Below are 26551 nucleotides of genomic sequence, written 5' to 3' on the forward strand. Positions count from 1 at the left end.
CACATAACACTGTGTATCTGACCTGTTATTCCCTCTCTCACATAACACTGTGTATCTGACCTGTTATTCCCTCTCTCTCACATAACACTGTGTATCTGACCTGTTATTCCCTCTCTCACATAACACTGTGTATCTGACCTGTTATTCCCTCTCTCTCACATAACACTGTGTATCTGACCTGTTATTCCCTCTCTCACATAACACTGTGTATCTGACCTGTTATTCCCTCTCTCACAGGATCACTATGACTTTGGGATGAGAGCTGTTAAAACTGTTATTTCTGCTGCTGGTAATCTAAAGAGAGAGAACCCAACAATGAACGAGGTGAGTGTGCGAGGACATGCCCTATTACGCACAGTACACATTGCTGTAATGAGGTGTCGTGTACAACAGACAGAGAGGAGGGGGGTGCAAATCCCCACCCCTAAATTCCCTTCCACACACTGAAAATTACCTGTAACCATCCCTGAACCTATCTGGTAATAAAATTCAGAGAATTAGTCACAAATGTTTGCAAACACATGTTTAGCTGCTGGCCACGTCACGGCTTCTCTGATACAGCAGTCCTAACCTACACAATAGCAGTGCACACATAGGGCCATGTAATTTGTCACAGTAGGCCTCATGATAAAGGCTATTACTAAAACACTTCCAGACAGAGAGCGAACTTACCCAGGAGCCACCCCCAGGATCTCCCATTGGCACTACAAGGAACAGCATGCCTTCCAAATGCTGCTCCCATTCAATGCCTCTTGCACACAAGCAGACAAACAATTTGGCAGTTGCTCAATCATACCTGGAAATAATTATATATCAGGTGCTGGAAGGGGGAGGGGTCACAGACAAACAACAGACAGAGAGGAGGGGGGTGCAAATCCCCACCCCTAAATTCCCTTCCGCACACTGAAAATTACCTGTAACCATCCCTGAACCTATCTGGTAATAAAATTCAGAGAATTAGTCACAAATGTTTGCAAACACATGTTTAGCTGCTGGCCACGTCACGGCTTCTCCGATACAGCAGTCCTAACCTACACAATAGCAGTGCCCACATAGGGCCATGTAATTTGTCACAGTAGGCCTCATGATAAAGATTATTACTAAAACACTTCCAGAGGTGTCGTGTACACAGGGGAGAATAGGGTCTGGCCAGTGATACATCAATGGGGAAGTCACATGTTGCACATGTACTGACTTTTAGACTCAGGAGTCTATTTACTAAGCCTTGGAGAGAGATAAAGTACCAGCCACTCAGCTCCTAACTGCCATGTCCCAAGCTGTGTTCGAAAAATGTCAGGAACTGATGGTCCGGTCCTTTACCTCCGTCCACTTTATCTCTATCCAAGGCTTAGTAAATAGAACCCTCAGTTACATGCATCAGTAATTGGTGTCCAGTGGGAGTCCTCTTTCCTGCGCCAGTCCAGCGACGTAATGTGAATATGATATATACTGTATATGTACTGTCACTCCACAATCAGAAATGACTGGTTAGCGTTGCTCATCATCGTCATGATCATCGGGTATTGCTGAGGCTGCAAGAGACAGGCGTGTATGTCTGCATCCAGGTCAACTCATCCCATCACATGAACACGATTCATATTACTCAGCCTGCAACTTCCCTTCCCCGCCTCCATTCTACACTTCTCCTCCCCGCCTCCATTCTACACTTCTCCTCCCCACCTCCATTCTACACTTCTCCTCCCCGTCTCCATTCTGCAGTTCCCCTTCCCGCCCCCATTCTACACTTCCCTTCCCGCCTCCATTCTACACTTCCCTTCCCCGCCTCCATTCTACACTTCTCCTCCCCGTCTCCATTCTACACTTCTCCTCCCCACCTCCATTCTACACTTCCCCTCCCCGCCTCCATTCTACACTTCTCCTCCCCGCCTCCATTCTACACTTCTCCTCCCCGCCTCCATTCTACACTTCTCCTCCCCGCCTCCATTCTACACTTCTCCTCCCCGTCTCCATTCTGCACTTCTCCTCCCCGTCTCCATTCTGCACTTCACCCTGCCTCCATTCTGCACTTCCCCTCCCCGTCTCCATTCTGCACTTCTCCCTGCCTCCATTCTGCACTTCCCCTCCCCGCCTCCATTCTACACTTCTCCTCCCCGCCTCCATTCTACACTTCCCCTTCCCGCCCCCATTCTACACTTCTCCTCCCCGTCTCCATTCTGCACTTCCCCTCCCCGCCTCCATTCTACACTTCTCCTCCCCGCCTCCATTCTGCACTTCCCCTCCCCGCCTCCATTCTACACTTCTCCTCCCTGCCTCCATTTTACACTTCCCCTTCCCGCCCCCATTCTACACTTCTCCTCCCCGCCTCCATTCTGCACTTCCCCTCCCCGCTTCCATTCTACACTTCTCCTCCTCGCCTCCATTCTACACTTCTCCTCCCCGTCTCCATTCTGCACTTCCCCTCCCCGCTTCCATTCTACACTTCTCCTCCTCGCCTCCATTCTACACTTCTCCTCCCCGTCTCCATTCTGCACTTCCCCTTCCCGCCTCCATTCTACACTTCTCCTCCCGACCCCCATTCTACACTTCTCCTCCCCGCCTCCATTCTACACTTCTCCTCCCCGCCTCCATTCTACACTTCTCCTCCCCGTCTCCATTCTGCACTTCCCCTTCCCGCCCACATTCTACACTTCTCCTCCCCGCCTCCATTGTACACTTCTCCTCCCCGTCTCCATTCTGCACTTCCCCTTCCCGCCTCCATTCTACACTTCTCCTCCCCGCCTCCATTCTACACTTCTCCTCCCCGCCTCCATTCTACACTTCTCCTCCCCGTCTCCATTCTGCACTTCCCCTTCCCGCCCCCATTCTACACTTCTCCTCCCCGTCTCCATTCTGCACTTCCCCTTCCCGCCCCCATTCTACACTTCTCCTCCCCGTCTCCATTCTGCACTTCCCCTTCCCGCCCCCATTCTACACTTCTCCTCCCCGCCTCCATTCTACACTTCTCCTCCCCGTCTCCATTCTGCACTTCCCCTTCCCGCCCCCATTCTACACTTCTCCTCCCCGTCTCCATTCTGCACTTCCCCTTCCCGCCCCCATTCTACACTTCTCCTCCCCGCCTCCATTCTACACTTCTCCTCCCCGCCCCCATTCTACACTTCCCCTTCCCGCCCCCATTCTACACTTCTCCTCCCCGTCTCCATTCTGCACTTCCCCTTCCCGCCCCCATTCTACACTTCTCCTCCCCGCCTCCATTCTACACTTCTCCTCCCCACCTACATTCTACACTTCTCCTTCCCGCCTCCATTCTACACTTCCCCTTCCCGCCTCCATTCTGCACTTCTCCTCCCCATCTCCATTCTACACTTATCCTACCCGCCTCCATTGTACACTTCCCCTCCCCGCCTCCATTCTACACTTCCCCTCCCTGCACCCATTCTACTCTTCCCCTCCCCGCCTCCATTCTGCACTTCTCCTCCCCGCCTCCATTCTGCACTTCTCCTCCCCGCCTCCATTCTGCACTTCTCCTCCCCGCCTCCATTCTGCACTTCTCCTCCCCATCTCCATTCTACACTTCTCCTCCCCGCCTCCATTTTGCACTTCCCCTCCCCGCCTCCATTCTGCACTTCTCCTCCCCGCCTCCATTCTGCACTTCTCCTCCCCATCTCCATTCTGCACTTCTCCTCCCCGCCTCCATTCTGCACTTCTCCTCCCCGCCTCCATTCTACACTTCCCCTTCCCGCCCCCATTCTACACTTCTCCTCCCCGCCTCCATTCTACACTTCTCCTCCCCATCCCCATTCTGCACTTCCCCTTCCCGCCCCCATTCTACACTTCTCCTACCCGCCTTTATTGTACACTTCCCCTCCCCGCCTCCATTCTACACTTCCCCTCCCCGCCTCCATTCTACACTTCCCCTCCCCGCACCCATTCTACTCTTCCCCTCCCCGCCTCCATACTACACTTCCCCTCCCCGCACCCATTCTACACTTCCCCTCCCCGCACCCATTCTACACTTCCCCTCCCTGCCTCCATTCTACACTTCTCCTCCCCGCCTCCATTCTACACTTCCCCTCCCTGCCTCCATTCTACACTTCCCCTCCCCGCCTCCATTCTACACTTCCCCTCTCCGCCTCCATTCTGCACTTCTCCTACCCACCTCCATTCTACACTTCCCCTCCCCGCCTCCATTCTACACTTTCCCTTCCCACCTCCATTCTGCACTTCTCCCTGCCTCCATTCTACACTTCTCCTCCCCGCCTCCATTCTACACTTCTCCTCCCCGCCTCCATTCTACACTTCTCCTTCCCGCCTCCATTCTACACTTCCCCTCCCCGCCTCCATTCTGCACTTCCCCTCTCTGGCTCCATTCTGCACTTCTCCTCCCCACCTCCATTCTGCACTTCCCCTCCCCACCTCCATTCTGCACTTCCCCTCCCCACCTCCATTCTGCACTTCTCCTCCCTGCCTCCATTCTGCACTTCCCCTCCCCGCCTCCATTCTGCACTTCTCCTCCCTGCCTCCATTCAACACTTCCCCTCCCCGCCTCCATTTTGCACTTCCCCTCCCCGCCTCCATTCTGTACTTCCCCTCCCCGCCTCCATTCTGCACTTCTCTTCCCCACCTCCATTCTGCACTTCTCCTCCCCACCTCCATTCTGCACTTCCCCTCCCCGCCTCCATTCTACACTTCTCCTCCCCGTCTCCATTCTGCACTTCCCCTTCCCGCCTCCATTCTACACTTCTCCTCCCTGCACCCATTCTACTCTTCCCCTCCCCGCCTCCATTCTACACTTCTCCTCCCCGCACCAATTCTACACTTCCCCTCCCTGCCTCCAATCTACACTTCCCCTCCCCGCCTCCATTCTACTCTTCCCCTCCCTGCCTCCATTCTACACTTCCCCTCCCCGCACCCATTCTGCACTTCCCCTCCCTGCCTTCATTCTACACTTCCCCTACCCGCACCCATTCTACTCTTCCCCTCCCTGCCTCCATTCTACACTTCCCCTCCCCGTCTCCATTCTGCACTTCCCCTTCCCGCCTCCATTCTACACTTCTCCTCCCCGCCTCCATTCTACACTTCTCCTCCCCGTCTCCATTCTGCACTTCCCCTTCCCGCCCCCATTCTACACTTCTCCTCCCCGTCTCCATTCTGCACTTCCCCTTCCCGCCCCCATTCTACACTTCTCCTCCCCGCCTCCATTCTACACTTCTCCTCCCCGCCTCCATTCTACACTTCCCCTTCCCGCCCCCATTCTACACTTCTCCTCCCCGTCTCCATTCTGCACTTCCCCTTCCCGCCCCCATTCTACACTTCTCCTCCCCGCCTCCATTCTACACTTCTCCTCCCCACCTACATTCTACACTTCCCCTTCCCACCCCCATTCTACACTTCTCCTCCCCGTCTCCATTCTGCACTTCCCCTTCCCGCCCCCATTCTACACTTCTCCTCCCCGCCTCCTTTCTACACTTCTCCTCCCCATCTCCATTCTGCACTTCCCCTCTCCGCCTCCATTCTGCACTTCTCCTCCCCGCCTCCATTCTACACTTCTCCTCCCCGCCTCCATTCTGCACTTCCCCTTCCCACCTCCATTCTGCACTTCTCCTCCCCGCCTCCATTCTACACTTCTCCTCCCCGCCTCCATTCTACACTTCTCCTCCCCGCCTCCATTCTACACTTCCCCTCCCCGCCTCCATTCTGCACTTCCCCTCTCTGCCTCCATTCTGCACTTCTCCTCCCCGCCTCCATTCTGCACTTCCCCTCCCCATCTCCATTCTTCACTTCTCCTCCCCGCCTCCATTCTGCACTTCTCCTCCCCGCCTCCATTCTACACTTCCCCTCCCCGCCTCCATTCTACACTTCCCCTCCCCGCCTCCATTCTACACTTCCCCTCCCCGCCTCCATTCTACACTTCCCCTCTCCGCCTCCATTCTGCACTTCTCCTCCCCACCTCCATTCTACACTTCCCCTCCCCGCCTCCATTCTACACTTCTCCTCCCCGCCTCCATTCTGCACTTTCCCTTCCCAACTCCATTCTGCACTTCTCCTCCCTGCCTCCATTCTACTCTTCTCCTCCCCGCCTACATTCTACACTTCTCCTTCCCGCCTCCATTCTACACTTCCCCTTCCCGCCTCCATTCTGCACTTCTCCTCCCCATCTCCATTCTACACTTATCCTACCCGCCTCCATTGTACACTTCCCCTCCCCGCCTCCATTCTACACTTCCCCTCCCTGCACCCATTCTACTCTTCCCCTCCCCGCCTCCATTCTGCACTTCTCCTCCCCGCCTCCATTCTGCACTTCTCCTCCCCGCCTCCATTCTACACTTCCCCTTCCCGCCTCCATTCTGCACTTCTCCTCCCCGCCTCCATTCTGCACTTCTCCTCCCCATCTCCATTCTACACTTCTCCTCCCCGCCTCCATTTTGCACTTCCCCTCCCCGCCTCCATTCTGCACTTCTCCTCCCCGCCTCCATTCTGCACTTCTCCTCCCCATCTCCATTCTGCACTTCTCCTCCCCGCCTCCATTCTGCACTTCTCCTCCCCGCCTCCATTTTGTACTTCCCCTCCCCGCCTCCATTCTACACTTCTCCTCCCCGCCTCCATTCTGCACTTCTCCTCCCCATCTCCATTCTGCACTTCTCCTCCCCGCCTCCATTCTGCACTTCTCCCCGCATCCATTCTACACTTCCCCTTCCCGCCTCCATTCTGCACTTCCCCTCCCCGCCTCCATTCTACACTTCCCCTCCCCGCCTCCATTTCCCCCCCCCCTTTCCCATTCTGACCCTTCTCTCCAATATTTTGCTCTGCCCCATCACCATTTCATTCCTATTCTGCCCATTTCCTCTCCCAATCTGTCCCTGCACTCCCTCATTCCGACCCTCGCCTATTTCACCCTCCCCTCCCCATTCTGCATCTTCCCTCCCTGTTCCACCATTCCTTCCCCCATTCTGCTGCTCTCTTCCACCATTTTACCCCTATACTACCCCATACTGCCCCGCCCCCCCCATTCTGCCCCTTCCCCATTCACACCTTGTTTGCTGCCCATGGGCCTAATTCAGTCCTGATCGCTTTCTAGCTATTTCTTGCAGCGCTGCGATCAGATAGTCGCCGCCTATAGGGGAGTGTATTTTCGCTGTGCAAGCGTGAGATCGCATGTGCAGCCGAGCGGTACAAAAACAGATTTTGTGCAGTCTCTGAGTTGCCCAGAACTTACTCAGCCGCTGCGATCACATCAGCCTGTCCGGGCCCGGAATTGACGTCAGACACCCGCCCTGCAAACGCTTGGACACGCCTGCGTTTTTCCAACCACTCCCAGAAAACGGTCAGTTGCCACCCACAATCGCCCTCTTCCTGTCAGTCTCCTTGCGATCAGCTGTGCGAATGGATTCTTCGCACAAACCCATCGCTGAGCGGCGATCCGCTTTCTGCCTGTGCGAAGTTCTGACCTGATCACAGCGCAGCGAAAAACACTAGCGAGCGATCAGGTCTGAATTACCCCCCATGTGCGGGATGATAAAATATACAGGAGTATACCCTAGTCTGTATGAGCCCCATTATGTCTGACCCCCAGAGTTATGTCTGACTCCCCCCCCCCTCCCCCCCCATGTTATGTCTGACCCCCCCACAAGTTTCTGTTCCATGTCACTGACCATGAGCCGCTGCTCTGTGGTTTCCCCCAGGAGCTGATCTGCCTCAGAGCAATCCGGGATGTCAACGTTCCCAAGTTCCTACAGGACGACCTGAAGCTCTTCAGTGGAATCGTGTCTGACCTGTTCCCGCGGATAGAGGAGGAACACATTGATTATGGCAGCTTGGAGGAGGCAATTCGTAAGGCCTGTGCCCAGAGGAACCTGAAGGACGTGGACGGTAAGAGGACACCTGACGTACTCTGGTCACTTGTGTTCTGTTCTTGTTTCACAATCATCCAACTGTGTCTTGTACAACAATAGCTAATGGAGGTCATTCAGACCTGATCGCTCGCTAGCTACTTTTTGCAGCGCTGCGATCAGATAGTCGTCGCCTATAGGGGAGTGTATTTTCGCTTTGCAAGCGTGCGATCGCATGTGCAGCCGAGCAGTACAAAAAAGTTTTGTTCAGTTTCCGAGTTACCCAGAACTTACTCAGCCGCTGCGATCACTTCAGCCTGTCCGGGACCGGAATTGACGTCAGACACCTGCCCTGCAAACGCTTGGACACGCCTGCGTTTTTCCAACCACTCCCATAAAACGGTCAGTTGACACCCACAAACGCCCTCTTCCTGTCAGTCTCCTTGTGATCGGGTGTCTTCGTTAAATCCATCGCCCAGCTACGATCCGCTTTGTACCCGTACGACGCGCGTGCGCATTGCGGTGCATACGCATGCCCAGTTGTGACCTGATTGCTGCGCTGCGAAAAACGGCAACGAGCGATCAACTCGGAATGACCCCCAATGTGTAGTCCTTTCCTGGGTGTTCCAGGGATCTTTCCTGAAAAGTTAAACATCCTGATAGATAGATATAGATATATATAGATATATATATACTGCGTGTCAGAGGTAATTCTCCCTTCTTGTGTCAGGCTTTGTGACCAAGTGTATCCAGCTGTATGAGACCACCGTGGTGCGGCACGGGCTGATGCTTGTGGGTCCTACAGGCTCCGGGAAGTCAGAGGTATGTAGGGGTTGTAGTGTGTCTGTGTGTATGTTACACACTGGTAAGTGTCCTCCTGTGTATAAGTGTTACACTATGTCACATATAATACCGGCAGTCTCTCCCGTGCTGCTCCGTGTCATTGTGCTTTTCTTCTGTTGTGATTGTGTGTTTTTATGTTGTGACCTGTGTGTTTGTGTGTCGTGTTGTATCACAGTGTCACTCTGTTTTCTCAGTGTTACAAAGTCCTTGCAGCTGCCATGTCATCACTGAAGGGTCTCCCCTCGGTCAGCGGAGGAACCTACGAGGCTGTCCAATACTACGTGCTAAACCCCAAGTCTATCACCATGGGCCAGCTGTATGGGGAGTTTGACATACTGACACACGAATGGTAAGAATTACGCCCGTGCTAGGGTCGCGCACACTGTGGATGTTGGAAAGGAGTAGAGCGATTTATTGCTACCGCACCGTAAGTAGCATTCGTCCCGATCGTGTCCGTACAAAGTCGCAGTTCTTATTTCCAGCGCATGTAGGGAGAAGTATAGTGAGAATGTACAGTGGGCGTCTCAGGCCTTGCACATACAGACACACGGATGTACCCCAGGGAAGGGCTTTATAGCGGCATAGGCATAAAGTCACAGACGGGGGATCGCCGTTAGCCGCAGCTGTGGGCGCTTCTGCGTCCGCCATTGAATCAAGCCCTGTTGGGTCTTCCACTAGGTCTCCTGAGTCAGCAGAACATCTCACACTCTACTCTCCTTGTTCCCACTGAAGGACGGATGGGATCCTGTCATCGCTGATCAGAGGAGGTACAACCTCCACGGACCCCGACAAGAAGTGGTACATGTTTGATGGCCCAGTGGATGCGGTCTGGATTGAGAATATGAACACGGTGCTGGATGACAACAAGAAGCTGTGTCTGAGCTCTGGGGAGATCATCAAACTTACAGAGGTGAGGGCAAAACTCTGCGCTGTGCCCCCGCCATCCGTATTCTCTTCCTCCTCCGTGCACGTCAAATCAGACGACTTATCCTGCGTCAGTGGCCTCTACACCCAATAGGATAGTCAGACAGAGATACGTCAGTAATAATCCAATGGCGTATGATCCAGAAATAGAAATACCATTCCGGTAGGAATAAGAAGAATCCATACTCACTTCCAGTAGTATGACGCAAGCATTCATTTATTCAAGCATGGTTCAAGTAGCTGCTGTTACTCCCGACGTCCGTTTCAACCACAACGTAGTGATTTCATCAGGGAAAGGGGAAACACAAATTCTCAGACCTCAGATAGGAGTGAAAATTGTGCCAACAGCTATTACATTGGTGGAGCAGCGTCACTGCATAGATCTGCCCTGTCAGGTATGAGCCCATAGGAAGCTGTGTGTGCACCACCAGGAGTAGTGATGGGTGGGCTGGGTGATACTAACGGGCAGCAGCCATTACATTGGTAGAGCAGCATCACTGCATAGACCTGCCCTGTCAGGTATGAGCCCATAGGAATCTGTGTGTGCACCACCAGCAGTAGTGATGGGTGGGCTGGATGATACTAATGGGCAGCAGCCATTACATTGGTGGAGCAGCGTCACTGCATAGACCTGCCCTGTCTGGTATGAGCCCATCGGAAGCTGTGTGTGCACCACCAGCAGTAGTGATGGGTGGGCTGGATGATACTAATGGGCAGCAGCCATTACATTGGTGGAGCAGCGTCACTGCATAGACCTGCCCTGTCAGGTATGAGCCCATAGGAAGCTGTGTGTGCACCACCAGGAGTAGTGATGGGTGGGCTGGGTGATACTAACAGGCAGCAGCCATTACATTGGTGGTGCAGCGTCACTGCATAGACCTGCCCTGTCAGGTATGAGCCCATAGGAATCTGTGTGTGCACCACCAGGAGTAGTGATGGGTGGGCTGGGTGATACTAACAGGCAGCAGCCATTACATTGGTGGAGCAGCGTCGCTGCATAGACCTGCGCTGTCAGGTATGAGCCCATAGGAAGCTGTGTGTGCACCACCAGCAGTAGTGATGGGTGGGCTGGATGATACTAAGGGGCAGCAGCCATTACATTGGTGGAGCAGCGTCGCTGCATAGACCTGCGCTGTCAGGTATGAGCCCATAGGAATCTGTGTGTGCACCACCAGGAGTAGTGATGGGTGGGCTGGGTGATACTAACAGGCAGCAGCCATTACATTGGTGGAGCAGCGTCGCTGCATAGACCTGCGCTGTCAGGTATGAGCCCATAGGAAGCTGTGTGTGCACCACCAGCAGTAGTGATGGGTGGGCTGGATGATACTAAGGGGCAGCAGCCATTACATTGGTGGAGTAGCGTCGCTGCATAGACCTGCACTGTCAGGTATGAGCCCATAGGAAGCTGTGTATGCACCACCAGCTGTAGTGATGGGTAGGCTGGATGATACTAAGGGGCAGCAGCCATTACATTGGTGGAGCAGCGTCGCTGCATAGACCTGCGCTGTCAGGTATGAGCCCATAGGAAGCTGTGTGTGCACCACCAGCAGTAGTGATGGGTGGGCTGGATGATACTAAAGGGCAGCAGCCATTACATTGGTGGAACAGCGTCGCTGCATAGACCTGCGCTGTCAGGTATGAGCCCATAGGAATCTGTGTGTGCACCACCAGGAGTAGTGATGGGTGGGCTGGGTGATACTAACAGGCAGCAGCCATTACATTGGTGGAGCAGCGTCGCTGCATAGACCTGCGCTGTCAGGTATGAGCCCATAGGAAGCTGTGTGTGCACCACCAGCAGTAGTGATGGGTGGGCTGGATGATACTAAGGGGCAGCAGCCATTACATTGGTGGAGCAGCGTCGCTGCATAGACCTGCGCTGTCAGGTATGAGCCCATAGGAAGCTGTGTGTGCACCACCAGGAGTAGTGATGGGTGGGCTGGGTGATACTAAGGGGCAGCAGCCATTACATGGGTGGAGCAGCGTCGCTGCATAGACCTGCGCTGTCAGGTATGAGCCCATAGGAAGCTGTGTGTGCACCACCAGCTGTAGTGATGGGTGGGCTGGATGATACTAAGGGGCAGCAGCCATTACATTGGTGGAGCAGCGTCGCTGCATAGACCTGCGCTGTCAGGTATGAGCCCATAGGAAGCTGTGTGTGCACCACCAGCTGTAGTGATGGGTAGGCTGGATGATACTAAGGGGCAGCAGCCATTACATTGGTGGAGCAGCGTCGCTGCATAGACCTGCGCTGTCAGGTATGAGCCCATAGGAAGCTGTGTGTGCACCACCAGCAGTAGTGATGGGTGGGCTGGATGATACTAAGGGGCAGCAGCCATTACATTGGTGGAGCAGCGTCGCTGCATAGACCTGCGCTGTCAGGTATGAGCCCATAGGAAGCTGTGTGTGCACCACCAGCTGTAGTGATGGGTAGGCTGGGTGATACTAATGGGCAGCAGCCATAGGAACATCAATATGAACCATAGATTACCTAACATAACACACAACTGTGTATATCTAACAATAATATTTGTTACTAATAATGACAATTCCTAATGAACTGAATGTAACCTCAGTCTTCGCAAAGCTCTGTGTAACTCATGCTGTAATTAACTATCCCTAACATAAATACTGCAACAGTAAACTAGCTAGTTGGATATATGTACCTATATCTTATATCCCTTTCATCTGAGGATGTAATAGTGACGGCTGCTACCGCCCCTGGTGTGTCTGCAGGGGGATCCGGTCTGAAGATCGACAGTGTCTAGGTCGACAGTCACTAGGTCGACATGGATGGAAGGTCGACAGGGTTTCTAGGTCGACATGTGTTAGGTCGACAGGTCTAAAGGTCGACATGAGTTTTTCACATTTTTTTTTCTTTTTTTGAATTTTTTCATACTTAACGATCCACGTGGACTACGATTGGAACGGTAAAGTGTGCCGAGCGATGCGGTAGCGGAGCGAAGGCACCATGCCCGAAGCATGGCGAGTGAAGCGAGCCATGCGAGGGGACACGGTGCACTAATTTGGGATCCCGGTCACTCTACAAAGAAAACGACACCAAAAAAAAAAAAAAATCCTCATGTCGACCTTTAGACCTGTCGACCTAGCACATGTCGACCTAGAAACCCTGTCGACCTTACATCCATGTCGACCTAGTGACTGTCGACCTATAGTGGTCGACCTAAACATTGTCGACCTAGACACTGTCGATTTGATGAACCACACCCGTCTGCAGGCTGGCCTGTGTCCCCTCTAGCTTCTCCTATCCCTGGTCCCCCTGGTACACTGTGTAACTCCCACTTTCTGTACTCTGTATTTCCTCACTTATACTACACTTGTCTTATCCCTTGTTTCTCTCTGCACCTACACAGCAAGACTCTCTCTCTGTCCCCCTTTCTCTCTTCCTCTCTCCCCCTCTCCCATCTCTCTCACACCCTCCTTCTCTCTCTCCCCCTATCTCTCCCTCTCCATCTGTCCTTCCTCTCTCCTTCCCCCTTTTGCTGTCTCTCTCTACCTCCCTCTCTCTTTCTCTCTCTCCCTTCACAGCCCCCCCCCTCTTTCGTTTCTGCCATCTCTCTCTCTCTCCCTCCTCTTTTTCCTTCTACAGCTTACATCTTTCTTCTCTTCTTCCCCCTTTTGCTGTCTCTGTCTTTCTCTCCCTCCCTCTCTTTCTCTCCTCTCCATCTTTCTTTCCTCTCTCCCTCCCCTTTTACTGTCTGCCTCTCTCCTCTCCCACCCTGTCTGCCTCCTCTCTCTCTCTCTCTCTCTCTCTCTCTGTGTCCATGCCTCCGGCTCCAGCGGGCACTTAGAAAAGCGTTCCTCATCAGGCTAGGGAATAATAGGGGGAGGGGCTTCTGACTTCTGTCCAGGTTCTTGGCCTGTATTCCATGGGTCCATCATCCCCAGACATGTGCTTCTTCCCTGAGGCCCGGCTTAGCTGATCAGAACCCCATTCCTCATTATACCTATTCCTGGACCTGCAGCTTGCCTTAGACTGTCCTCTCTCTCTGCAGGCCATGACTATGATGTTTGAGGTCCAGGATTTGGCCGTCGCGTCCCCGGCTACTGTGTCTCGCTGTGGGATGGTGTATTTGGAACCTAGTATTCTAGGACTGACCCCGTTTGTCGAGTGCTGGCTCCGCCGCATTCCCCCCATCATGGCACCATTCGCAGAGCAGCTGGAGTCGCTCTTCTCACGATTCCTACAGGTAAGATGCTCTGCACTGTACAGGCACATCTGATGTTCCTGGCCTGGTACAGCCCATTCCGTCCGGGCTTCTGGTAGTCTGGTTACAGCAGATCTTCATCTTATCATTCGCTTCATGATCAGGTAGAAGCAGCAAAAGTATCTACAGCAAAGGATTATGTTTTACTGGGGACAAAGTATAGCAACCAATTAGATATGTCCTGTCATTCTCTAACCAGCAGGGAGCAACATGTCACACAGCAGAGGGGGAGGGGAGAGTGCAGGGAGAGGGAGTAGTACAGGGGGAGGGGAGAGTGCAGGGGGAGGGGAGAGAGCAGGGGGAGTGCACGGGGAGGGGAGAGTGCAGGGGGAGTGCAGGGGGAGGCGTGAGTGCAGGGGGAGAGGAGAGTGCAGGGAGAGGGAGGAGTACAGGGGGAGGGGAGAGTGCAGGGGGAGGGGAGAGTGCAGGGGGAGAGGGAGGAGTGCAGGGAGAGGGAGGAGTGCAGGGGGAGGGGAGAGAGCAGGGGGAGGGGAGAGAGCAGGGGGAGGGGAGAGAGCAGGGGGATTGCAGGGGGAGGGGAGAGTGTAGGGGGAAGGGAGAGTGCAGGGGGAGGGGAGAGTGCAGGGGGATTGCAGGGGGAGGGGAGAGTGCAGGGGGAAGGGAGAGTGCAGGGGGAGGGGAGAGAGCAGGGGGAGGGGAGAGAGCAGGGGGATTGCAGGGGGAGGGGAGAGTGCAGGGGGAAGGGAGAGTGCAGGGGGAGGGGAGAGTGCAGGGGGAGGGGAGAGTGCAGGGGGAGGGAGGAGTGCAGGGGGAGGGGAGAGTGCAGGGGGAGTGCAGGGGGAGGGGGGAGTGCAGGGGGAAGGGAGAGTGCAGGGGGAAGGGAGAGTGCAGGGGGAGGGGAGAGTGCAGGGGGAGGGGAGAGAGCAGGGGGATTGCAGGGGGAGGGGAGAGTGCAGGGGGAAGGGAGAGTGCAGGGGGAGTGGACAGTGCAGGGGGAGGGGAGAGTGCAGGGGGAGGGAGGAGTGCAGGGGAAGGGGAGAGTGCAGGGGGAGGGAGGAGTGCAGGGGGAGGGGAGAGTGCAGGGGGAGGGAGGAGTGCAGGGGGAGGGGAGAGTGCAGGGGGAGGGGAGAGTGCAGGGGGAGGGGGAGAGCAGGGCGAGGGGGGAGTGCAGGGGGAGGGGGGAGTGCAGGGGGAGGGGAGAGTGCAGGGGGAGGGGAGAGTGCAGGGAGAGGGAGGAGTGCAGGGGGAGGGGAGAGTGCAGGGGGAGGGGAGAGTGCAGGGAGAGGGAGGAGTGCAGGGGGAGGGGAGAGTGCAGGGGGAGGGGAGAGTGCAGGGGGAGGGGAGAGTGCAGGGAGAGGGAGGAGTACAGGGGGAGGGGAGAGTGCAGGGAGAGGGGAAAGAGCAGGGGGAAGGGAGAGAGCAAGGGGAGGGGAGAGAGCAGGGGGAGGGGGGAGAGCAGGGGGAGAGGAGGGAGCAGGGGGAGGGGAGAGAGCAGGGGGAGGGGAGAGTGCTGGGGGAGGGGAGAGTGCAGGGGGAAGGGAGAGAGCAGGGGGAAGGGAGAGAGCAAGGGGAGGGGAGAGAGCAGGGGGAGGGGGGAGTGCAGGGGGAGGGGAGAGTGCAAAGGGAGAGGAGAGAGTGCAAAGGGAGAGGAGAGTGCAGGGAGAGGGAGGAGTGCTGGGGGAGGGGAGAGTGCAGGGTGAGGGGAGAGAGCAGGGGGAGTGGACAGTGCAGGGGGAGGGAGGAGTGCAGGGGAAGGGGAGAGTGCAGGGGGAGGGAGGAGTGCAGGGGGAGGGGAGAGTGCAGGGTGAGGGGGGAGTGCAGGGGGAGGGGGGAGTGCAGGGGGAGGGGGGAGTGCAGGGGGAGGGGAGAGTGCAAGGGGAGAGGAGAGTGCAGGGAGAGGGAGGAGTGCAGGGGGAGGGGAGAGTGCAGGGTGAGGGGAGAGAGCAGGGGGAGTGGACAGTGCAGGGGGAAGGAGGAGTGCAGGGGAAGGGGAGAGTGCAGGGGGAGGGAGGAGTGCAGGGGAAGGGGAGAGAGCAGGGGAAGGGGAGAGTGCAGGGGGAGGGGAGAGTGCAGGGGGAAGGGAGAGAGCAAGGGGAGGGTAGAGAGCAGGGGGAGGGGGGAGTGCAGGGGGAGGGGAGAGTGCAGGGGGAGGGGAGAGTGCAGGGGGAGGGGAGAGTGCAAGGGGAGAGGAGAGTGCAGGGGGAGGGAGGAGTGCAGGGGGAGGGGAGAGTGCAGGGAGAGGGGAGAGTGCAGGGGGAGGGAGGAGTGCAGGGGAAGGGGAGAGAGCAGGGGAAGGGGAGAGTGCAGGGGGAGGGAGGAGTGCAGGGGAATGGGAGAGAGCAGGGGAAGGGGAGGGAGCAGGGGGAGTGGAGAGTGCAGGGGGAGTGGGGAGTGGAGAGTGCAGGGGGAGTGGAGAGTGCAGGGGGAGGGGAGGGAGCAGGGGGAGTGGAAAGTGCAGGGGAAGGGGAGATTGCAGGGGGAGGGGAGATTGCAGGGGAAGGGGAGAGTGCAGGGGGAGGGGAGAGTGCAGGGGGAGGGGAGAGAGCAGGGGGAGGAGAGAGTGCGGGGGGGGGAGTGCAGGGGGAGGGGAGGGAGCAGGGGGAGTGGAGAGTGCAGGGGATGGGGAGATTGCAGGGGGAGGGGAGAGTGCAGGGGAAGGGGAGATTGCAGGGGGAGGGGAGAGTGCAGGGAGAGGGAGGAGTACAGGGGGAGGGGAGAGTGCAGGGAGAGGGAGGAGTACAGGGGGAGGGAGGAGTACAGGGGGAGGGGAGAGTGCAGGGGGAGTGCAGGGGGAGGGGAGAGTGCAGGGGGGGGGGAGAGTGCAGGGGGGGGGAGAGTGCAGAGGGGGGGAGGGGGAGTGCAGGGGGGAGGGGGGGAGAGTGCCTCTGCGGCTCCCGCTGTTCATGAGTTCTCCGGAATAGAGCCAGAGACTAAGGAGAGGTCTGTGGGGCATGTATGGAGTTTGAGGGGTATGTGGGGAGGTATGATGTCTTGTGGGGGGAGCTCTGAGGGGAATGGATTGGGGATTTAGGGGTATATGTGGGGATGTCTAAGGGGCATACGGACTGTCCATACGGCCTGTGGGGACGTTGGATGGGCTTGTGTATTGTTAATGATTATTACACCACACAGAGAAGATGATTCTTAGTCACAGTAGAGGTAAAAAGTAACTTTACACCAGGACAAACCGTGCTGCAATACATGGGGGCCACATACAGTTATTATGTCTGCATGCAGGGTAAATACTGGCTGCTTCTGCATGTAGCCCACACATGCTGGGCAGCTTCATTCTCGCGTTACAATGTACCTCTGAGCTAGGACACGCCCCTCCCACACCTAACTCTCTGCACATGTTACATCTACCCCCTGCAGTGCAGCATGGTGTTACCCAGGTGCTCAGTTACTGGCTGCTTCTGCATGTAGCCCACACATGCTGGGCAGCTTTATTCTCACACTGCAATGTAGCTCTGAACTAGGACACGCCCCTCCCACACCTAACTCTCTGCACATGTTACATCTACCCCCCTGCAGAGCAGCATGCTGTTACCCAGGTGCTCAGTTACTAGCTGCTTCTGCATGTAGCCCACACATGGTGGGCAGCTTTATTCTCAAACTGCAATGTAGCTCTGAGCTAGGACACGCCCCTCCTCTACCACACCTAACTCTCTGCACATGTTACATCTGCCCCCCTGCAGCGCAGCATGGTGTTACCCAGGTGCTCAGTTACTGGCTGCTTCTGCATGTAGCCCACACATGCTGGGCAGCTTTATTCTCACACTGCAATGTAGCTCTGAGCTAGGACACGCCCCTCCCACACCTAACTCTCTGCACATGTTACATCTGCCCCCCTGCAGTGCAGCATGGTGTTACCCAGGTGCTCAGTTACTGGCTGCTTCTGCATGTAGTCCACACATGCCGGCCAGCTTTATTCTCACACTGAAATGTAGCTTTGGGCTAGGACACGCCCCTCCCACACCTAGCTCTCTGCACATGTTACATCTGCCCCCTGCAGTGCAGCATGGTGTTACCCTGGTGCTCAGTTACTGGCTGCTTCTGCATGTAGCCCACACATGCTGGGCAGCTTTATTCTTACACTGCAATGTAGCTCTGAACTAGGACACGCCCCTCCCACACCTAACTCTCTGCACATGTTACATCTGCTCCCCTGCAGAGCAGCATGCTGTTACCCAGGTGCTCAGTTACTAGCTGCTTCTGCATGTAGCCCACACATGCTGGGCAGCTTTATTCTCAAACTGCAATGTAGCTCTGAGCTAGGACACGCCCCTCCTCTACCACACCTAACTCTCTGCACATGTTACATCTGCCCCCCTGCAGCGCAGCATGGTGTTACCCAGGTGCTCAGTTACTGGCTGCTTCTGCATGTAGCCCACACATGCTGGGCAGCTTTATTCTCACACTGCAATGTAGCTCTAGCTGGGATGTGCCCCTCCCACACCTCTCTGCACATGTTACATCTGCCCCCTGCAGTGCAGCATGGTGTTACCCAGGTGCTCAGTTACTGGCTGCTTCTGCATGCAGCCCACACATGCTGGGCAGCTTTATTCTCACACTGCAGTGTAGCTCTGAGCTAGGACACACCCCTCCCACACCTAACTCTCTGCACATGTTACATCTGCCCCCTGCAGTGCAGCATGGTGTTACCCAGGTGCTCAGATACTGGCTGCTTCTACATGTAGCCCACACATGCTGGGCAGCTTTATTCTCACACTGCAGTGTAGCTCTGAGCTAGGACACACCCCTCCCACACCTAACTCTCTGCACATGTTACATCTGCCCCCCTGCAGAGCAGTATGGTGTTACCCAGGTGCTCAGTTACTGGCTGCTTCTGCATGTAGCCCACACATGCTGGGCAGCTTTATTCTCACACTGCAGTGTAGCTCTGAGCTAGGACACACCCCTCCCACACCTAACTCTCTGCACATGTTACATCTGCCCCCCTGCAGTGCAGCATGGTGTTACCCAGGTGCTCAGTTACTGGCTGCTTCTGCATGTAGTCCACACATGCCGGCCAGCTTTATTCTCACACTGAAATGTAGCTCTGGGCTAGGACACGCCCCTCCCACACCTAGCTCTCTGCACATGTTACATCTGCCCCCTGCAGTGCAGCATGGTGTTACCCTGGTGCTCAGTTACTGGCTGCTTCTGCATGTAGCCCACACATGGTGGGCAGCTTTATTCTCACACTGCAATGTAGCTCTGAGCTAGGACACGCCCCTCCCACACCTAACTCTCTGCACATGTTACATCTGCCCCCCTGCAGAGCAGCATGCTGTTACCCAGGTGCTCAGTTACTAGCTGCTTCTGCATGTAGCCCACACATGCTGGGCAGCTTTATTCTCACACTGCAATGTAGCTCTGAGCTAGGACACGCCCCTCCCACACCTAACTCTCTGCACATGTTACATCTGCCCCCCTGCAGCGCAGCATGGTGTTACCCAGGTGCTCAGTTACTGGCTGCTTCTGCATGTAGCCCACACATGCTGGGCAGATTTATTCTCACACTGCAATGTAGCTCTGAGCTAGGACATGCCCCTCCCACAACTAACTCTCTACACATGTTACATCTGCCCCCCTGCAGCGCAGCATGGTGTTACCCAGGTGCTCAGTTACTGGCTGCTTCTGCATGTAGCCTACACATGCTGGGCAGCTTTATTCTCACACTGCAATGTAGCTCTAGCTGGGATGTGCCCCTCCCACACCTCTCTGCACATGTTACATCTGCCCCCTGCAGTGCAGCATGGTGTTACCCAGGTGCTCAGTTACTGGCTGCTTCTGCATGTAGCCCACACATGCTGGGCAGCTTTATTCTCACACTGCAGTGTAGCTCTGAGCTAGGACACATCCCTCCGACACCTAACTCTCTGCACATGTTACATCTGCCCCCCTGCAGCGCAGGTGCTCAGTTACTGGCTCTTTTATTGTTTGGATCCCAACTCAGAATCAGGCCCAGTGTGTAACTAATGAAGGCCCCAGACCTCCCTCTCCTCCATAGTGCCTATACCCACCTGTAGTGGGGTTATTCCGCTACTGCCCCCCACAGACATTACATATTTATGATGGCAAGCCGGCCTTTTCCCTAGTTGCAGGACGTCTGCTCTCAGCTACGTGAGTCCAGCTAATAACCCGTTCTCTGATTGTATTCAGGACTCCATCCACTGTGTGCGGCGGTCAGTGAAGGAAGTCATCGCTTCCACGGACACCAACCTGACTATAAGTCTCCTCAAACTGCTGGAGTGTTTCTTCCAGCCCTTCATTCCCCACGAGGTAAAACTCCTGTGAGAGCGATATAACCTGTAACATTATCAGTCCCGTGTCTGACAGTGAGAGCGATATAACCTGTAACATTATCAGTCCTGAGTCTGACAGTAAGAGCGATATAACCTGTAACGTTATCAGTCCTGTGTCTGGCAGTGAGAGCGATATAACCTGTAACATTATCAGTCCCGTGTCTGACAGTGAGAGCGATATAACCTGTAACGTTATCAGTCCTGTGTCTGACAGTGAGAGCGATATAACCTGTAACGTTATCAGTCCCGTGTGTGACAGTGAGAGCGATATAGCCTGTAACATTATCAGTCCCGTGTCTGACAGTGAGAGCGATATAACCTGTAACATTATCAGTCCCGTGTCTGACAGTGAGAGCGATATAACCTGTAACATTATCAGTCCTGAGTCTGACAGTAAGAGCGATATAACCTGTAACGTTATCAGTCCTGTGTCTGGCAGTGAGAGCGATATAGCCTGTAACGTTATCAGTCCCGTGTCTGACAGTGAGAGCGATATAACCTGTAACATTATCAGTCCTGTATCTGACAGTGAGAGCGATATAACCTGTAACATTATCAGTCCTGTATCTGACAGTGAGAGCGATATAACCTGTAACATTATCAGTCCTGTGTCTGACAGTGAGAGCGATATAACCTGTAACATTATCAGTCCTGTGTCTGACAGTGAGAGCGATATAACCTGTAACATTATCAGTCCTGTGTCTGACAGTGAGAGCGATATAACCTGTAACGTTATCAGTCCTGTGTCTGACAGTGAGAGCGATATAACCTGTAACATTATCAGTCCTGTGTCTGACAGTGAGAGCGATATAACCTGTAACATTATCAGTCCTGTGTCTGACAGTGAGAGCGATATAACCTGTAACATTATCAGTCCTGTGTCTGACAGTGAGAGCGATATAGCCTGTAACATTATCAGTCCCGTGTCTGACAGTGAGAGCGATATAACCTGTAACATTATCAGTCCTGTATCTGACAGTGAGAGTGATATAAACTGTAACATTATCAGTCCTGTGTCTGACAGTGAGAGCGATATAAACTGTAACATTATCAGTCCTGTGTCTGACAGTGAGAGCGATATAAACTGTAACGTTATCAGTCCTGTGTCTGACAGTGAGAGTGATATAACCTATAACGTTATCAGTCCTGTGTCTGACAGTGAGAGCGATATAACCTGTAACATTATCAGTCCTGTGTCTGGCAGTGAGAGCGATATAACCTGTAACGTTATCAGTCCTGTGTCTGACAGTGAGAGCGATATAAACTGTAACATTATCAGTCCTGTGTCTGACAGTGAGAGTGATATAACCTGTAACGTTATCAGTCCTGTGTCTGACAGTGAGAGTGATATAACCTGTAACATTATCAGTCCTGTGTCTGACAGTGAGAGCGATATAACCTGTAACGTTATCGGTCCTGTGTCTGACAGTGAGAGCGATATAACCTGTAACATTATCAGTCCTGTGTCTGGCAGTGACAGTGATATAACCTGTAACATTATCAGTCCTGTGTCTGACAGTGAGAGCGATATAACCTGTAACATTATCAGACCCGTATCTGACAGTGAGAGCGATATAACCTGTAACATAATAATAATACTACCCTCTTTTGGTCATACATGTATATTTTGTTATGCTAAGATAATAGGACATACATTTATATATTTCTCAATTGTGAGCGATATAACGTTATCAGTCATTATATACCTGTGGCTCTTCAACTGTTGTTAAACTACACATCCCAGCATGCCCTGCCACAGTTCTAGCATTCCTTAAAAGCAAAACTGTGGCAGGGCATGCTGGGACTTGTAGTTTCACAACAGCTGCAGAGTCACAGGTTGGCCGGTCCTGTTATAACACGTTACCTGCTCATTCCCAGGGACACAAGAGGATACCCCAGGAGAAACTGAATCGTATTGGGGAGCTGGTGGACTCGTGGTTCATCTTCTCCTTGATATGGAGCGTTGGGATCACCGGAGAATCAGACGGCCGCGTGTTATTTAGCAAATTTTTGAGAGACAAAATGGTTTCTGAGAAGGTAACTTTGTATCATATCTGTATACAGTATGTCCCAGTATATGCTGTCATAATATACACCTGTACACTACATATATTGCTATAATACACTAGCACCTATTAGTCATTCCCCTGAGCCTCCACCACATAGATGTAGCACCTGGTGATAGGTTGGTATGATGTGCTCAGAATGTTGTCAGTACTATTGTAGTTTAATACTAACCCTAATCCCAGCCGTACCCTAACTAGAGCCTAGCCATAACCCTAGCCCTAATCTAACCCTAACTGCAGCCTCAACCTAATCCTAACCCTAACTGCAGCCTCAACCTAATGCTAACTGCAGCCTCAACCTAACCCTAACCCTAACTGCAGCCTCAACCTAATCCTAACCCTAACTGCAGCCTCAACCTAATCCTAACCCTAACTGCAGCCTCAACCTAATCCTAACCCTAACTGCAGCCTCAACCTAACCCTAACTCTAACTGCAGCCTCAACCTAATCCTAACCCTAACTGCAGCCTCAACCTAATCCTAACCCAAACTGCAGCCTCAACCTAACCCTAACCCTATCTGCAGCCTCAACCTAATCCTAACCCTAACTGCAGCCTCAACCTAACCCTAACTGCAGCCTCAACCTAATCCTAACCCTAACTGCAGCCTCAACCTAATCCTAACCCTAACTGCAGCGTAACCCTAATCCTAACCGCAGCCTCAACCTAATCCTAACCGCAGCCTCAACCTAATCCTAACCCTAACTGCAGCCTCAACCTAACCCTAACCCTAACTGCAGCCTCAACCTAATCCTAACCCAAACTGCAGCCTCAACCTAATCCTAACCCAAACTGCAGCCTCAACCTAATCCTAACCCTAACTGCAGCCTCAACCTAACCCTAACCCTATCTGCAGCCTCAACCTAATCCTAACCCTATCTGCAGCCTCAACCTAATCCTAACCCTAGCTGCAGCGTAACCCTAATCCTAACCCTAACTGCAGCCTCAACCTAATCCTAACCCTATCTGCAGCCTCAACCTAATCCTAACCCTAACTGCAGCCTCAACCTAATCCTAACCCTAACTGCAGCCTCAACCTAACCCTAACCCTATCTGCAGCCTCAACCTAATCCTAACCCTATCTGCAGCCTCAACCTAATCCTAACCCTAGCTGCAGCGTAACCCTAATCCTAACCCTAACTGCAGCCTCAACCTAATCCTAACCCTATCTGCAGCCTCAACCTAATCCTAACCCTAACTGCAGCCTCAACCTAATCCTAACCCTAACTGCAGCCTCAACCTAATCCTAACCCAAACTGCAGCCTCAACCTAATCCTAACCCAAACTGCAGCCTCAACCTAATCCTAACCCTAACTGCAGCCTCAACCTAACCCTAACCCTATCTGCAGCCTCAACCTAATCCTAACCCTATCTGCAGCCTCAACCTAATCCTAACCCTAGCTGCAGCGTAACCCTAATCCTAACCCTAACTGCAGCCTCAACCTAATCCTAACCCTATCTGCAGCCTCAACCTAATCCTAACCCTAACTGCAGCCTCAACCTAACCCTAACTGTAGCCTCAACCTAATCCTAACCCTAACTGCAGCCTCAACCTAACCCTAACCCTATCTGCAGCCTCAACCTAATCCTAACCCTAACTGCAGCCTCAACCTAATCCTAACCCTAACTGCAGCGTAACCCTAATCCTAACCCTAACTGCAGCCTCAACCTAATCCTAACCCTAACTGCAGCCTCAACCTAATCCTAACCCTAACTGCAGCCCCAACCTAATCCTAACCCTAACTGCAGCGTAACCCTAATCCTAACCCTAACTGCAGCCTCAACCTAATCCTAACCGCAGCCTCAACCTAATCCTAACCCTAACTGCAGCCTCAACCTAATCCTAACCCTAACTGCAGCCTCAACCTAATCCTAACCCAAACTTCAGCCTCAACCTAATCCTAACCCAAACTGCAGCCTCAACCTAATCCTAACCCTAACTGCAGCCTCAACCTAACCCTAACCCTATCTGCAGCCTCAACCTAATCCTAACCCTATCTGCAGCCTCAACCTAATCCTAACCCTAACTGCAGCCTCAATTTAACCCTAACTGTAGCCTCAACCTAATCCTAATCCTAACTGCAGCCTCAACCTAACCCTAACCCTATCTGCAGCCTCAACCTAATCCTAACCCTAACTGCAGCCTCAACCTAATCCTAACCCTAACTGCAGCGTAACCCTAATCCTAACCCTAACTGCAGCCTCAACCTAATCCTAACCCTAACTGCAGCCTCAACCTAATCCTAACCCAAACTGCAGCCTCAACCTAATCCTAACTGCAGCCTCAACCTAACCCTAACCCTATCTGCAGCCTCAACCTAACCCTAACCCTATCTGCAGCCTCAACCTAATCCTAACCCTATCTGCAGCCTCAACCTAATCCTAACCCTATCTGCAGCCTCAACCTAATCCTAACCCTAACTGCAGCGTAACCCTAATCCTAACCCTAACTGCAGCCTCAACCTAACCCTAACCCTATCTGCAGCTTCAACCTAATCCTAACCCTAACTGCAGCCTCAACCTAATCCTAACCCTAACTGCAGCCTCAACCTAATCCTGACCCTAACTGCAGCCTCAACCTAACCCTATCTGCAGCCTCAACCTAACCCTAACTCTAACTGCAGCCTCAACCTAACCCTAACCCTATCTGCAGCCTCAACCTAATCCTAACCCAAACTGCAGCCTCAACCTAATCCTAACCCTAACTGCAGCGTAACCCTAATCCTAACCCTAACTGCAGCCTCAACCTAATCCTAACCCTAACTGCAGCCTCAACCTAATCCTAACCCAAACTGCAGCCTCAACCTAATCCTAACTGCAGCCTCAACCTAACCCTAACCCTATCTGCAGCCTCAACCTAACCCTAACCCTATCTGCAGCCTCAACCTAACCCTAACCCTATCTGCAGCCTCAACCTAACCCTAACCCTATCTGCAGCCTCAACCTAATCCTAACCCTATCTGCAGCCTCAACCTAATCCTAACCCTAACTGCAGCGTAACCCTAATCCTAACCCTAACTGCAGCCTCAACCTAACCCTAACCCTATCTGCAGCTTCAACCTAATCCTAACCCTAACTGCAGCCTCAACCTAATCCTAACCCTAACTGCAGCCTCAACCTAATCCTGACCCTAACTGCAGCCTCAACCTAACCCTATCTGCAGCCTCAACCTAACCCTAACTCTAACTGCAGCCTCAACCTAACCCTAACCCTAACTGCAGCCTCAACCTAATCCTAACCCAAACTGCAGCCTCAACCTAATCCTAACCCAAACTGCAGCCTCAACCTAATCCTAACCCAAACTGCAGCCTCAACCTAATCCTAACCCAAACTGCAGCCTCAACCTAATCCTAACCTTAACTGCAGCCGCAACCTAATCCTAACCCAAATTGCAGCCTCAACCTAATCCTAACCCTAACTGCAGCCTCAACCTAATCCTAACCCTAACTGCAGTCTCAACCTAATCCTAACCCTAACTGCAGCCTCAACCTAACCCTAACCCTATCTGCAGCCTCAACCTAACCCTAACCCTATCTGCAGCCTCCACCTAATCCTAACCGTAACTGCAGCGTAACCCTAATCCTAACCCTAACTGCAGCCTCAACCTAATCCTAACCCAAACTGCAGCCTCAACCTAATCCTAACCCAAACTGCAGCCTCAACCTAATCCTAACCCAAACTGCAGCCTCAACCTAATCCTAACCCTAACTGCAGCCTCAACCTAACCCTAACCCTATCTGCAGCCTCAACCTAACCCTAACCCTATCTGCAGCCTCAACCTAATCCTAACCCTAACTGCAGCGTAACCCTAATCCTAACCCTAACTGCAGCCTCAACCTAATCCTAACCCTATCTGCAGCCTCAACCTAACCCTAACCCTATCTGCAGCCTCAACCTAATCCTAACCCTAACTGCAGCCTCAACTTAATCCTAACCCAAACTGCAGCCTCAACCTAATCCTAACCCAAACTGCAGCCTCAACCTAATCCTAACCTTAACTGCAGCCGCAACCTAATCCTAACCCAAATTGCAGCCTCAACCTAATCCTAACCCTAACTGCAGCCTCAACCTAACCCTAACCCTAACTGCAGCCTCAACCTAATCCTAACCCTAACTGCAGCCTCAACCTAATCCTAACCCTAACTGCAGCCTCAACCTAATCCTAACCCTAACTGCAGCGTAACCCTAATCCTAACCCTAACTGCAGCCTCAACCTAACCCTAACCCTAACTGCAGCCTCAACCTAATCCTAACCCTAACTGCAGCCTAACCCTAATCCTAACCCTAATTGCAGCCTAACCTCAGGGGTCATTCCGAGTTGATCGCTCGCTGCCGATTTTCGCAGTGCAGCGATCAGGTGAAAAAACGGCATTTATGCGCAATGGTCACGTGCGACGTACAAAGCTCTTTGTAGTTGTGCTCAGGTTCTAGCAAAGTT

General features: G+C 53.4%; 1 protein-coding gene across 3 annotated transcripts in view; it reads left to right on the forward strand.

Annotated features, from left to right (window-relative positions):
• The window catches only part of DNAH1 (dynein axonemal heavy chain 1), a 240603-nt gene that overhangs the window by 78186 nt on the left and 135866 nt on the right, over nucleotides 1-26551 (forward strand). For all 3 annotated transcript variants that reach the window (XM_063941354.1, XM_063941356.1, XM_063941355.1), the window contains exons 33-40: nucleotides 238-324; nucleotides 7641-7827; nucleotides 8518-8609; nucleotides 8825-8979; nucleotides 9363-9540; nucleotides 13568-13762; nucleotides 19907-20026; nucleotides 21928-22086. In XM_063941354.1, the coding sequence (XP_063797424.1) occupies nucleotides 238-324; nucleotides 7641-7827; nucleotides 8518-8609; nucleotides 8825-8979; nucleotides 9363-9540; nucleotides 13568-13762; nucleotides 19907-20026; nucleotides 21928-22086 (1173 nt within the window). The remainder of the gene's footprint in view (nucleotides 1-237; nucleotides 325-7640; nucleotides 7828-8517; nucleotides 8610-8824; nucleotides 8980-9362; nucleotides 9541-13567; nucleotides 13763-19906; nucleotides 20027-21927; nucleotides 22087-26551) is intronic.

This window comes from Pseudophryne corroboree, chromosome 9, assembly GCF_028390025.1.
Source record: "Pseudophryne corroboree isolate aPseCor3 chromosome 9, aPseCor3.hap2, whole genome shotgun sequence".
Taxonomy (NCBI): Eukaryota; Metazoa; Chordata; class Amphibia; order Anura; family Myobatrachidae; genus Pseudophryne; species Pseudophryne corroboree.